The following is a 13,188-nucleotide window of genomic DNA, read 5'->3' as shown; positions in this document are numbered from 1 at the left end:
TATCACTATCACCATCACCAATTATTACAATCACCATCTATCACTATCACCATCACCAATTATTACAATCACCATCTATCACTATCACACACAGACACACATAGATACAGACACACACACACACACAGACACACATAGATACAGACACACACACACACACAGACACACATAGATACAGACACACACACACACACAGACACACACACACAGACACAGACACAGACACAGATACACATACACACAGACACAGATACACAAAGATACAGATACACAGAGACACAGAGACAGAGATATACAGACACACAGGCACACACCCACAGATTCACACACAGATACACACACAGATACACACACAGATACACACACAGATGCACACACAGATGCACACACAGATGCACACATAAACACTCACACATAGACACACACACATGTAGACGCATGTAGACGCACATAGACATATACAGACACATACAGACACATACAGACACTTACTGACACACACAGACACACACAGACACACACAGACACACATAGACACATATAGACACACACACACACACACACACACACACACACACACACACACACACACACACACACACACACACACACACACACACACACACACACACACACACACAGAGTATACGCATATGTTTATATATACAGAGATATTCATTTTAAAAGTATCTCCCTCTAGAGTCTAGATTTCAAGCTTATGACTCTTTGTTTACATAATAAACAGTTTTTAGAACAGCACTCTTTCTTGCAGGATTTGAGTAACATCACTTTAGATGAAAGTCAAGTGTGGTTAATTGGCTCTGTCGTCCGCCAAGGTTCCATGGCAAGCAAGGAAATCGATCCACGATCCAGGTCTTCCATGCTGAGCAAGAAGACCTCCTCCAGTGACTCTATGAGGAGGTAAGGGAAACTGGAAGTTCCGGTCATTTGCTAAGGTGTCTTTCTTTTAGGATTTAATTTTGATAACACGAGTTTGTTTGCTAACATATTACTGTGAGGAATTTGTGATATTTGCATTCAGAAATTTTTTAATTGTATGTGTGTGTGTGTGTGTGTGTGTGTGTGTGTGTGTGTGTGTGTGTGTGTGTGTGTGTGTGTGTGTGTGTGTGTGTGTGTGTGTGTGTGTGTGTGTGTGTACGCATGTGCACGTGTGTGCACATGTGCGTGTGTGTGCGTCTATGTGTGTAGTGTCTGCATCTTTGTGTGTAGTGTCTGCATCTTTGTGTCATTGTCAGTGTATGTTTGTATTATGTGTAGATATGTGTGTTTATGTGTTTTTTTATATTATCATTATTATTATATTTAGGCCATTTGGTGTGGTGATGCTTGAGGTGACCCAAATCATACAGAAGCAGAAGAATTTAGCATTGGAAACACAGGATGGTTCGCTGGACCAGGACTACTTTGCTCCATTCTTTCCGTAAGTGGACGCTCAGTGATAGAGTGTACTATGGCATAAATAAGTGATTGAAATGTTTTCTCATTATGTTGTAATATTTTTATTGGGGACTGTATTTCAAATAATTGTCTGAGAACTTGTACACTGTTATGTTTTGTAAGATAGTTAATAGTATTTGTTCATGTGCTTGATACTATTTGACATTAGATATTTAATTTAATTTTTTATTTTTCTATTTATGATATTGATCATTTACTTCCTTTATTTCAGATGTGGTGAAAAAGAGACTCTTGATCTAAAGAAATTACTAACATCGAGAAATGATTCTGTGCGTGACAACAAAACGGGGTACCAGGGAATATGGTTTTCATTCCAGCTTATTAATGGAGATATCAAGCAGGTAAAGTAATGGCTTGATATTTTGTAATATGTTTTTTGCTTGCATAATGCAGTTTATGTTGTTTTAGATATGTTTTACTATTCATTGTTCTTATGAAGTTTGAAATGTTTGGTTTGAGTCATTGCTGCATAAGCCTTTCCTTGGTTTAGATGAGGGGTGTGCCTAATGATTGGTATTAGGGGGGTGCAGACTTTTATGTTGCGGATAATATGGGTAAATTTCTTCTTCCATTTGGCGAGTAAGGAAAGAAATATGCTTACGGAAAGACACTGGGTTGATGTAACAGGAAGGGTATTGGGGGTTGCAGGTATTTTTTAAAAAGAAAGATAAGAAATTTTCAGTGATGCGGGAAATTTTTTTGCCGCATTTATTAAATAAGAGAAGAACTTTGCTGACAGAGAGAGGATATTTCCCTGATTAGGATTATTCATAAAATCAAAGATCAGTAATAGAGAGACCCCTCAGCTATTTTTAGTGTTTATTAGAACCATGGGATAAGAATTAATTTATTCTACAATACCGTTTCAGTTGCGTGAAGACAATCCACACTATGTATCACTTCGGGATGTTCCGGTGGCATACCGTCTTGGGCTTTCAGACATTATTATGCCTGGAGATGTTAGAAATGACCTCTACATTACCCTGCTGTCCGGAGAGTTCTCTAGAGGGACCAAGACTAGTGACCGTAATGTAGAAGTTACAGTCAGGGTGTGTGATGAGAAGGGGAAAATAATTCCTGTAAGTACAATCTGGTAATCATGTAAGAGCCACATGAAAATGTTGACCATAAAGATAAAAGTGTTCTTCCTAGGAAGTTTCAGATCTAAAAATGCATTGTGATAAGTGAAGCCAAAGTAAGAAAGTATTTTATTATTTTTATTAAGGCTCATGTAATTTGAAATGTTTTCCTTTCCTTGCATAATTTAGGGTGTCATGAAGCAAGGGTGTGGCAAGTCACCACTGGATGAGTACAGATCTGTCACCTACCATCATGAGGCTAAGCCCAAGTGGATGGAGACCATCAAGATAGCTCTTCCAATAGAAGAGTTTAAAAAGGCTCATGTGAAATTCATTTTTAAGCACAGGTAAGCTTGGAAGTATTGATGAAATGGTTGTATGATAAAATTTATATTTAGATATTTTTCTTCAAGAGATTGAAATCCCTGACCTGAAATAGAAGAAAGGTATTACATTGTTTGGAGTACAATGCTTGGTTTGGATATATTAGTGGACAGACTTTTTGTTTTGTGAATATTAGTGGACAGATTTTTTGTTTTGTGAAAGTCATCACATAAATGAAAGAAAAAGAAAACAAATTCAATCCTTGTGGTACGTAATAGATAGAAGGGTTTAATTCCTGTTCCTAATTGTTTATGGCTTTTTGTGTATCTTATTTATAAAACGTGGTAATAGTATTTATTGATTGATTTTCTGATCCTTAATTTGCTGCTGGCAGATCCACAAATGATGTAAAGGACAAGAATGAAAAGCCATTTGCCATGTCTTTCATGAAGTTGATGCAGGATAATGGGACAACAGTGCTGAATACTGAACATGAGTTGATAATTTATAAGGTAAGGCAGTACTTCCTCTACTTGTTAATCTATTCAATTTTCTTAGCATTTATTGACTATTCTGGTATAGTATTTTATTCATTATATATTATACATTTTACACTATTGTTTTCCATCACCATACTGATTTTATTCTTTTGTTGTTGATATATGGAGACTGTTGAAGATAAAAATCATTATTATTGAAAAAGACTGAGATTAACTCACTCACATTGGGATGATGTCCTATCATGTCATATGAGAGCACCCACCCCTGATCTTTTGCATTTTGTTCAGTCAAGCTTGCTCTCAGTTCTGCATGCCAAACTATTGTGTGCTAGTTTGCCCCAATCTGCATTTGCTGAGGAAAAAAATCCCCTCAAAATTTGACTTAGCCTCTTTTTAGCCTAATTACCCCCAAAATTGTTTATGCCACAGGCAAGAGTATAGAGAGTAGGGTGATTATCTGTTTCCTGTGCATCTGTTTTTGCTCTGATTGTTTGATATGGCACTGGGGCTCACATTCTGATTGGATTAGATTTATAATAATAAGGTAATGTGGTCCTTATGGTTAGGTCTAAAGTAATTTTTATGAAGGATTTTAGTATGTTGCATGGTATGACATTGACACATGATCTATGGTTAAAGATTGACAGCAAGAAGTGGCAAGAGGACGACTATAGCTACCTGAGTCTACAGTGGCAACGTATCATTGGAGAGGAACTTGTGAAAACGTGGTTGTATGGCATGGCTCCTACCAACAAAGACAGCTTTACCATTTCCACTACTTTCTGTTCAACCAAGCTGACCCAGAATGGTAAGGTGACCTCTAAGGGGGATTAAGCAAGGGAATTGTTTGTAGTTCATTGCACTTGGTTATTGATTTTTTTTATATATATTTTTAGTTGGACTGAATACAGTTTTTTTCTTATACGATGCATATCTACTGTTATAACTTATCTGCTTTCAGGAACGTCATTCATTCTTGATATTGTTTATATTTGTGTTAGTATTTTGTCGTCATTATCATCTCTTATGTATTCTATCAGCTGAACTTCTGGCTCTCCTGGAGTGGGGCTGGAGTGGGTCTACAGACACAACAACCCTGAGGCAATGCCTTGAGGGCTTGCGTCGTGTGCCGTCAGAAGAATTGATGGTATTTCTGCAGGACACACTTGATGTCTTGCTGGAGATTTTGATGAATAGCTCCACAGATGATGACAGTGATAATAAAGTCTTTGAAGCATTGGCAAGTATAAGTGTTCATTGTTACAGTCTGTTGTTTAGTAGGATTAATCTAGCATTGAAATACAGTTTGCAAGCATGATGAGACACTAGCTTTTAGTTATAAAAGAGAGTCCATATGCATTGTATATTCTTTATTGAATTACATTTTGAAGTAATTTAGGACACTATAGTAATGTTAATTTTCTCAATTAATTATTTATTTTGATCAGGTTTATGTGATAACGATTGCCACGGACAAGAACAAGCACGAAGCCTTCCAACCTGTTCTTGATTCATACATCCAACAGAATTTCCATGCCACCCTTGCTTACAAGTAAGTCTGATTGTACATTATACACAGTTCCCCTTTTTAGATGTATGACTAATTCTTTCACTGATGAAAATATTAATCAAATGGTTAAAGACAAGCAGTATCCATATTTACATAATGGTCATTGTTGTTTAGATTTGGATTTAGCCCCTCTTTGCTTTTTTTTTTTTTTTTTTTTTCCTAATTCAGTTTTCTTCTCTTGGCCATTTCTTTTAGTTTTATATCATTGAAAGCCTTATTAGAGTCTGTAGGAAACAGTGCCTCAAATTTTTATCTTTCTAAAATTTAAGAATTGTAGGGGGGACTTCTATTTTCTGAGAAACAACAACTAATTTCAGAAATCCAATTGGTTACATTTCTAAGGATATTTATGGTCATACTGAATTTTTTCAGCATGTAATACACTATGCAAATTTAGAATGGCAGTATGCAGGAGAATTATTTTGGAAAAAAAAAAAAAAAAAATTGGGAGTGTGATTGCTTCCTATTAAAAAAACTCCTTTAAATTTAATACACCACTGAAATAAGAAAAAATAAAAAAGGCCATAATTTTTATTGAGTGAAAGATAGTGTTGTAGGGTGTGTATGAATGAAGTTAAGAATTATACATTGCAAAAGATGAAATTGAAGCTTATCTGGTGTTTATGTGAAATTGGATTCTTTCCTTTGCAGCAAACTCATCCATGTCCTAAAGTTTTACGTAGAGCAAGGAATGGACCTGCAGCGCCAAGAAACACTCAAAAAAGCCATGAAATGCCTACAGTACATATTCAAGTTTATCATTCGTTCCAGACAGCTGTTTGTCGAGTAAGTTATTTTGAGAAAATAGTTTTCTTGAATCTATCCTAGCTTGAATATAATGTGTACATTTGCTTGCTTAAAATGTCAGAGTTTTTCCATATAAATTATATTTCCACATTGCATTGCAGTAGGATATTTATCTGGCTCACTTTTGACTATGGGGGCCAAATATTTTTTTCTCGAATGGGGTTCATTTTACAGTTGAAAGTTTGTTATAGATTATTTTGCTAAATATCCAGATGCGGAAATTAAGTCATAAAAATATTGTTAAGGAATAATGATTTAAACTGCATCAACTTTTGTCAGATAACTTGGTTCAAGGGAGAAATGTGTTCATTTCAGTAGGTTTATAACTAAGTTTACTTTCCAGACTCTATGGTCGTGGGCAAGAGGAGTTTGAAAAGAGCCTTCAACAGCTCTTGGAAGCCATGGCCAAGATGATGATTCACACATTGGACAGCACCCTTACGGTCCAAGCTCACTGCCTCAAGTATATCACCACTACCATTCCAGACATCATCACCAACTTTGATCCTGTGCACATGAGGTATGGTGTCTCAGGCTCTTATGAGCTTATGAGCTAACTCTCATACAGTCATATACATCCCCCCCTTCTGCTGAAGTTTATTTCACATTTCTTTCACAAGGGAAATACTTCAGCCATGCAACTTCTCTCACTTCTAACCCCCCCACATTGTTCAGTCATTAAAACATCTTCACTTCCCTGCCTTCGTCTTAGTCAGCCAATTAACACCTCTATAGCTGCTGCATTTGCATCTATGTCCTTTTTCTTTGTTCTGTGAAGGGTACATTACATGTACGCTTCCAGTTATCAGGGATCCTACCTTGCATACAGGTAGCAACCAGCTGTAGAGCCATCCAGGATGGCTTACCTGACTTAATTTCCTTGCTAGGCTTCTCTGAAGGAAAGGATGACCTATAAATGAAATATCATATCATGGTAATTTTTAAAAGATAAAAAATAAGAAATGAGAAACTGGAGCTGAAAAACATGAATTGAAGAAAAACCAGAGATGTATTTAATAATACCTGTTTTTCTTTCTCTGAAAGTCAAATCCTAGTAACAATGATCGACAACCTGGACCCAAAAAGGATTCCCAAGCAGAAGTTGATGACCATGAATGAGATAATTCACAGTGAGCTCTTCAAGTACCCTGAGTGTCGGCGTGTGCTCCTGCCCTCCTTCATTGGCCACATCCGGAGACTGTTGGCGGCAAATGAAGAGGTAGGTCTGGCAGGGGGTGATGCCGCAACCTCAGGATGAGTTTGATGTAGTATTATTTCACTTTGTTTTGTTTTAAAATATTATTAAGGAAGCACTCCTCATTTTGTGTTTTTATATATTTTTCAAAGCTAATGTTATATATATGTAAATAATTGTATATTTTTTTTTTTTTTTTTTGGTGATGGATTAATTTATATTTTATTTCTGTTTGCATGATTTAGCAGTTATTAATTTTTCTTTTTAAGCTTTGTGAATAGATGGTTTTTATTATTTTTTTCCTCTGTGTTTACATATTGTTAGTTTGTATTATATACAAGTATTTCATTTTTGCCATGCATGATCAACATCTCTGCCTGCCAGGAAATGCTTTTTGTGGTGGTTTGTTTTTTTCTCATTTATTTACTTTTTAAAGATTTTTTTGCTTTGTTTTATTTATTGATTTCGTTCCTTGTAGAATCTATATTGAAATGCCATAATTGCTGGATGCAACCTAATATTCCTTTCATAGCCAGCCTGTAACTATTTTAGGATTTGCTTTGGATGGTGACTGACTCAAAAAAAGTATGCCTGAAACTAAGCCCAATATATCTGCTCTATGAAATGTTTTGACAGAACACAAGAAAACTAAAATTCATCTTGAGGAAGATATGACCCCAGAGTTACAACTAGTCTTTTGTTCATTCTCCCTCCCTTTTATTTTTATTGGTATATGGTTGGATTTTTTTTTTCTTTTTTTGATATAAAGGGGTTATCTAACTCTTTCTCTCTGTTTATCTATCGGCCCTTAGTGAAGTTTCAATTCTCATGTTTGACTACCATTTGTGTAGGACTCAAATGTAAATATTATTCATCATATCAAGTTATTAATTTGTATTTTTAGTAATTTATTGCTCCTATGATTTATCAATTCCATAAGTTTTTTCCAACTTTTCATTTTGTAATTGTTTTTTTTTTCTTTTTATAAGAAACAATCTGAAATTTAAGGGATTAAATCTAAATTTGAATATGTACATACTATTCCTGATGTCATATATGTCATAAGTGATATGACATATGATACTGATATAGGCCATTAATGATATTTCAGTATATGGATTGTTAATTGTGTGTCATAGCCTTTGTATATAGTATGAGCATTGATCATATGCCTAAACTATTAACAGGGAAAGTTTAAACTTTTTCCCCCCCAAATGCTGGTTTGGTGACCATTGTATTTTAGCATTTTTGACTGCATCGTTAATGACTCATTCCAGGGATGATATATTTAGATAGGTAGACTTTTTAAGGCTAGCATGATTTCTTATTTTGAAGATTTCCGTGTGTGTGTGTGTGTGTGTGTGTGTGTGTGTGTGTGTGTTTGTGTGTGTGTGGGGTGTGTGTGTGTGGAGTGAGTGAGTGAGTGATTAGTGGGGTGAGTGGTGAGTGAGTGAGGGGAGTTTAGTGGTGAGTGAGTGGTGAGTGAGTTTAGTGAGTGAGTGAGTGTGTGAGTGAGTGAAATGGTGAGTGAGTGAGTGAGTGGTGGTGCGTTTTCGTGGTTTCGTTTCCCCTGCGGGTGCTTTGGGGGTCTGGTGCGGGGCTGCCTTTTGGTTTTCGTGCGTGGTGGTGCGTGGTCGTTCGGGGCGTGGTTTTCGTGGGGTTCCCTTTTTTTTTCCCTTTTTTGGTTTTTTTTGGGTTTTTTTGGTGGTTTTTTGGTTTTGGGGGTTTTGGTTTTTTCTTTTTTTTTCCTTTTTTTTCGTTTTTTTTGGGGGTTTTTTTTTTGGTTTTTTTGGTTTTTTTGGTTTTTTGGTTTTTTGGGGGTTTTGGGGGTTTTCGTTTTTTTGGGGCGTTTTTTTTGGTTTTTTTTGGTTTTGGGGGGTGGTTTTGGTTTGGTTTTTCGTTTTTGGTTTTTTTGGTTTTTTTGGTTTTTGGGGGTGCCGTGGGTTTGGTTTTTTTGGTTTTTTTTTGGGGTTTCGTTTTTTTTTCGTCCTTTCTCTTTGGGTTTTTTTGGTTTTTGGTTTTTTTGTGGTTTTTTGGTTTTTGGGGGGGTTTTGGGGGTGGGTGGTGGTTTTTTGCGTTTTTGGTTGGTTCGGGGCGTTTTTGGTTTTTGATTTTTTTTAGTTTTTTTGTTTTTGTTTTTTTGGGGTTGTGTTTGTTTTTGTTTTTTGTGTGTTTTTTTGGTTTTTTTTTGGTTTTTTTGTGGGGGGTTTTTTGTTTTTTTTGTTGTTTTGTTTTTGGGTTTTTTTTTGTTTTTTTGTTTTTTGGTTTTTTGGTTTTTGTTTGTTTTTTTTTTTTGGGGGTTTTTTGGTGGTTTTTGGTTGGGTTTTTTTGGTTTGGTTTTGTGTTGGGGTTTTGTTTTGGGTTTTTTTGTTTGTTGTGGTTTTTTGTGGTTTGGGGTTTTGGTTGGGTTTTTTTTTTTTTTTGTTTTTTTGTTGTTGTTTTTTTGTTTTTATTTTTTTTTTTTTTTCCCTTTCCCCTTTCCCTTTCCCTTTTCCCTTTTCCCTTTCCCTTTTTTTTCCCTTTTTTTTTTCCCTTTTCCCTTTTTTTCCCTTTTTCCCTTTCCCTTTTTTTTCCCTTTTTTCCCTTTTTCCCTTTTTTCCCCTTTTCCCCTTTCCCCTTTCCCTTTCCCCTTTCCCTTTACCTTTACCCTTTTACCTTCACCTTCACCTTCACCTTCCCCTTCACCTTCACCTCACCTTCACCTTCACCTTCCCCCCTTTCCCCCCTTCCCCCCCCTTCCCCTTCCCCCCCTTCTCCTTTCCTTTTCCCCCCTTCTCCTTCTTCTCCCCCTCCTTCCCCCTCCCCCCTCCTCCCCCCCCTCCTCCTCCCCCTTTCCTCCTCCTTCTTCCCCTTCCCCCTTCTCCTTTTTCCTTCTTCTCCTTTTCCTCCCCCTTTTCCTCCTTTTTTCCTCCTTTTTCCTCCCTTTTCCTCCTTTTTCTTTTTCTTTTCTTTCTCTTTTTTTCTCTCTTTTTCTTTCTTTTTCTCTTTCTCCTTCCCCTTTCCCCTTTCCCCTTTCCCCTTTCTTCCCTTCCTCTTCCTCTTCCTCTTCTCTTCCTTCCCCCCCTCCTCCTCTTTTCACTTCTTCTTCTTCTTCTTCTTCTTCTTCTTCTTCTTCTTCTTCACGATTTCTGGAAATTAGGAAAGGCATTGATGATGGTAGAATTTTCAGTGGTAAACTTTGTATCTGTTGAAGTGTTTTTTTTGTTCAGGATTCTTAATTTTCAAAGCTAGTTATGAAGGGAGAATGTGTTTGGATGTTTTTAAGACTCATATCTATAGTTTTATGAATAAACATTGTATGTCTCTAGCTAAGCATTGTGATAACATGCTCTGGAATGAAGTAAAACCATTTATATTTAAGTTAGTAGAGAAAGAGAGATTATATGATTTGAAATGGATTTTACTAAAGTATCCATGGCATTTTTGTAAGTGAAGGCCTCACAAAAGTATTAGCATAATTTTTTGTGCTGTTTTTGTGTCTACCATGATGCATTTATTCTAAAAAAGGTAGTGCAGGATTTAAGAGGCTAAATCGTAGTAGTAGGGAGGTTTTACCGTGTTAGTTTAGGTTAATATTTTGTGTAAAAATGTATCTTGATTGTAAATTGTCTATCTTGATGGAGTGGTCCAATATCCTTTTTATAACTTGGTATTTAGTGCTTTCATAATTGTTATATGCTAAGAGAATTCAAGCAGAGTTTCTGAAAAAGCAGAGCTATTTTAAGACTCATACTCATCATACTGTGAGAATATTGAAGGACAGGGCATTACTTCTTGGTTTTGAAAGTAGCTTCAAACAATTTTTAATGTTTCATTGTGATAACAAGTAGAGTATATAATGGTAAATTGGATGTACTACTTTTTAAGTGGTGTCTGACTATAGCACAAATTTTGGAATTTTTCATATAAAAGGGATTATAGAAATTGCAATTAGGCTTAAAGTACAAGGTATTTATTCAGGTAATCAGTGAAGATTGCTTTCAAAGGTTGATGTACATTACAATTATTGCTACTGTCCAGGGAATTTATTATACACACAAACTACAAGTGTAAAAAGATAACTGGTATTGACAGCAACTAGATTAATTTCACTTCAAGAGGACTTAAATCTTTTATTAATCTCTGAAAAGCATGAAGGTGAACTTTTTTTTTTTTTTTTATAACAAGATGGTTTTGTAATCTATAGAAAAGGCAACCTTGAATTAAACCTGATTACATAATTGGGTCTAGACTCAGAATTTGAGAAATTCAGTACCAGTCTTCATTTGTAAGCTTGTTAAAGAATAAGACATGATTTTTGCCTCGTAATGCATTTTGCAACACATTTGCATTGTGATGGTAGATAGCACTGTTTGCTTGCAGATGATGATGACAATATACAAGTGGAATTTCTTGTTTCTTGTGCTTGATTTAATTGATTGCCATACTGGTTCCAAGAGCTAATGGCAATGAATTCAATGACGTTAGCTTTTTTACTTGGACTTGTGAATCATTGCTGGAATGAATGGCTGGAGCTGTCAGATGCCAGGGATGACTTCTTTGATGTCAGTGCTTGCAAAATGCTGTGAGGTCTGCTTTGAGAGTATATTGTCACAGGAGAAACCTTTATACACTTTCATGCTCATAAAAAAGTCTATTGAAGCTCCTGATGATTAACTTCTGAATATGGCATTTTTTATCTTTATTCATTCATATATTTATAGTTCATATTATTGCTGATATATTTTTATCAATGGCAAAAGGCAAGCCACCACAAGAAGGCATATATCCTTACCCATCCCTCCTTGGTCCTTCCTCATCTCCTACCCCATGCCTACCCTTTGTATGACATTTTTTCATACTTTTTCTTATTATATTCTTTGGTTAAGCAGTTATATCTCAGAATTTTATTTAGAATCCTTTTTGGCAAGAGTCCTTGTTTAAAGGAAGGAAATTTACATGATTGCGTCAAATCAGTCCAAAGTTATGAAATGATGGTACCCCTGAAAGTAAGTTCCAACTTCATCCTTATCCTTACCCTTGACTCGTCCTGCCCTCCCCAACCCTACACCACAATGACGTGCCTTCCTCAGGTGACAGATGGTGAAGTTATCATGCGCAAGGAGAAAAAAAAGGCCAAATTGCAACAGATGCTTGGTACTGACAACAATGCTCCTTTCACTGATGATCGCAGCTTGATGGAAGAGGTAAGCTGGGTTGGGGAGGAGGAGACACAGAAAGTAAAATGCAAAAGAGTCCTGACCATTTGAAAAATAAATAAGGAGACTGGTGTATGACTTGTCTGTCTGATGGCTGGCAGACCCAGAGTGACCCTTTAATCAGGAGTCCTCTTTTAAAGTCTGCAGTCAAAGGAGAATATGTGATGGTAGTGATCTTCTGTGAGTACCTGTTTTGAGTAATAAAATATAATTCTCGATGCACATTTTTTGACTGTCTTCAGTGCACTAGATTGTGTTGGACGTAGAAAAGACCTTATTTTTAACTATTTAGATGGGATAAAGATAGTGTTACTGAATTACAAAAATGTTGATTGGTTTCAGTTACAAATATTAAGATCACAATCACACTAAATATTTTCAGATTTTTTTTTTTTTTTACTATTTATCACACTAAATGTATTGTTGCCTTGATGCACTTTATACACTATTTGGAACATAAATATCTTCATATAAATGGACATAGTGAAACGATAAAAAAAGATCATCCTCAACTTCTATTTGAGGCATGCTTAAGATAAGTTATTGTCATGATTGATCATGTAAAGCATAGAAAAGTAGTTGCAGTGATTCTTGGGAAAAAATATCACATTATGATAAGGTAGCATTTTTTAATCTGTTCAAGGAGAAAATCAAATTCCTTTACAGGAATACCTGAGATGAAGGGTCATTTTTGGGTAATGTATTGTTAGGATTTATTGGAATGAGCTAAGTTATATGTAAAGGGTTAAAAGTAACTCATTTACCTCCTGTTTTAGCCATTGTTAGTTTTTTAAAGCTTTATATGGCAGTAGTTTAGTTGAGTTCTTACAGGTTAGCAAACCTATTCCTCTAAGCCCCAAGAACATTTATATTTTTATTTTTATTTATTTTTGTTCTCTCTGTCTTTTTTACTTGTATATAGTAAATAGCTCATTGTTTTAGACTGAGTAATGATTTTAGTTTAACCAACAGAGAGCATTTTTCATTCCCAGCTGACATTAACTTGTCTTGCCACAATGCCGATGTTGTAATTCAT

General features: G+C 35.8%; 1 protein-coding gene across 4 annotated transcripts in view; it reads left to right on the top strand.

The window, feature by feature from the left end:
- The first annotated feature begins 767 nt into the window (after window positions 1–767).
- The window catches only part of LOC125032666 (dedicator of cytokinesis protein 1-like), a 42,200-nt gene continuing 29,779 nt past the window's right edge, over window positions 768–13,188 (top strand). For 3 of the 4 annotated variants that reach the window (XM_047623917.1, XM_047623915.1, XM_047623914.1), the window contains exons 1-13: window positions 768–921; window positions 1,328–1,441; window positions 1,691–1,820; window positions 2,349–2,558; window positions 2,748–2,905; window positions 3,277–3,394; window positions 4,022–4,190; window positions 4,423–4,622; window positions 4,831–4,934; window positions 5,604–5,738; window positions 6,103–6,279; window positions 6,804–6,978; window positions 12,027–12,140. In XM_047623917.1, coding sequence (XP_047479873.1) covers window positions 842–921; window positions 1,328–1,441; window positions 1,691–1,820; window positions 2,349–2,558; window positions 2,748–2,905; window positions 3,277–3,394; window positions 4,022–4,190; window positions 4,423–4,622; window positions 4,831–4,934; window positions 5,604–5,738; window positions 6,103–6,279; window positions 6,804–6,978; window positions 12,027–12,140 — 1,884 coding nt within the window. In that variant the 5' untranslated portion in view covers window positions 768–841. The remainder of the gene's footprint in view (window positions 922–1,327; window positions 1,442–1,690; window positions 1,821–2,348; window positions 2,559–2,747; window positions 2,906–3,276; window positions 3,395–4,021; window positions 4,191–4,422; window positions 4,623–4,830; window positions 4,935–5,603; window positions 5,739–6,102; window positions 6,280–6,803; window positions 6,979–12,026; window positions 12,141–13,188) is intronic. The other variant, XM_047623916.1, reaches the window with a different exon arrangement.

Source organism: Penaeus chinensis, chromosome 15, assembly GCF_019202785.1.
Source record: "Penaeus chinensis breed Huanghai No. 1 chromosome 15, ASM1920278v2, whole genome shotgun sequence".
NCBI classification, from domain to species: Eukaryota; Metazoa; Arthropoda; class Malacostraca; order Decapoda; family Penaeidae; genus Penaeus; species Penaeus chinensis.
Note: the sequence above shows the minus strand (reverse complement) of the source record. Positions and strands in the feature narration are given on the sequence as shown.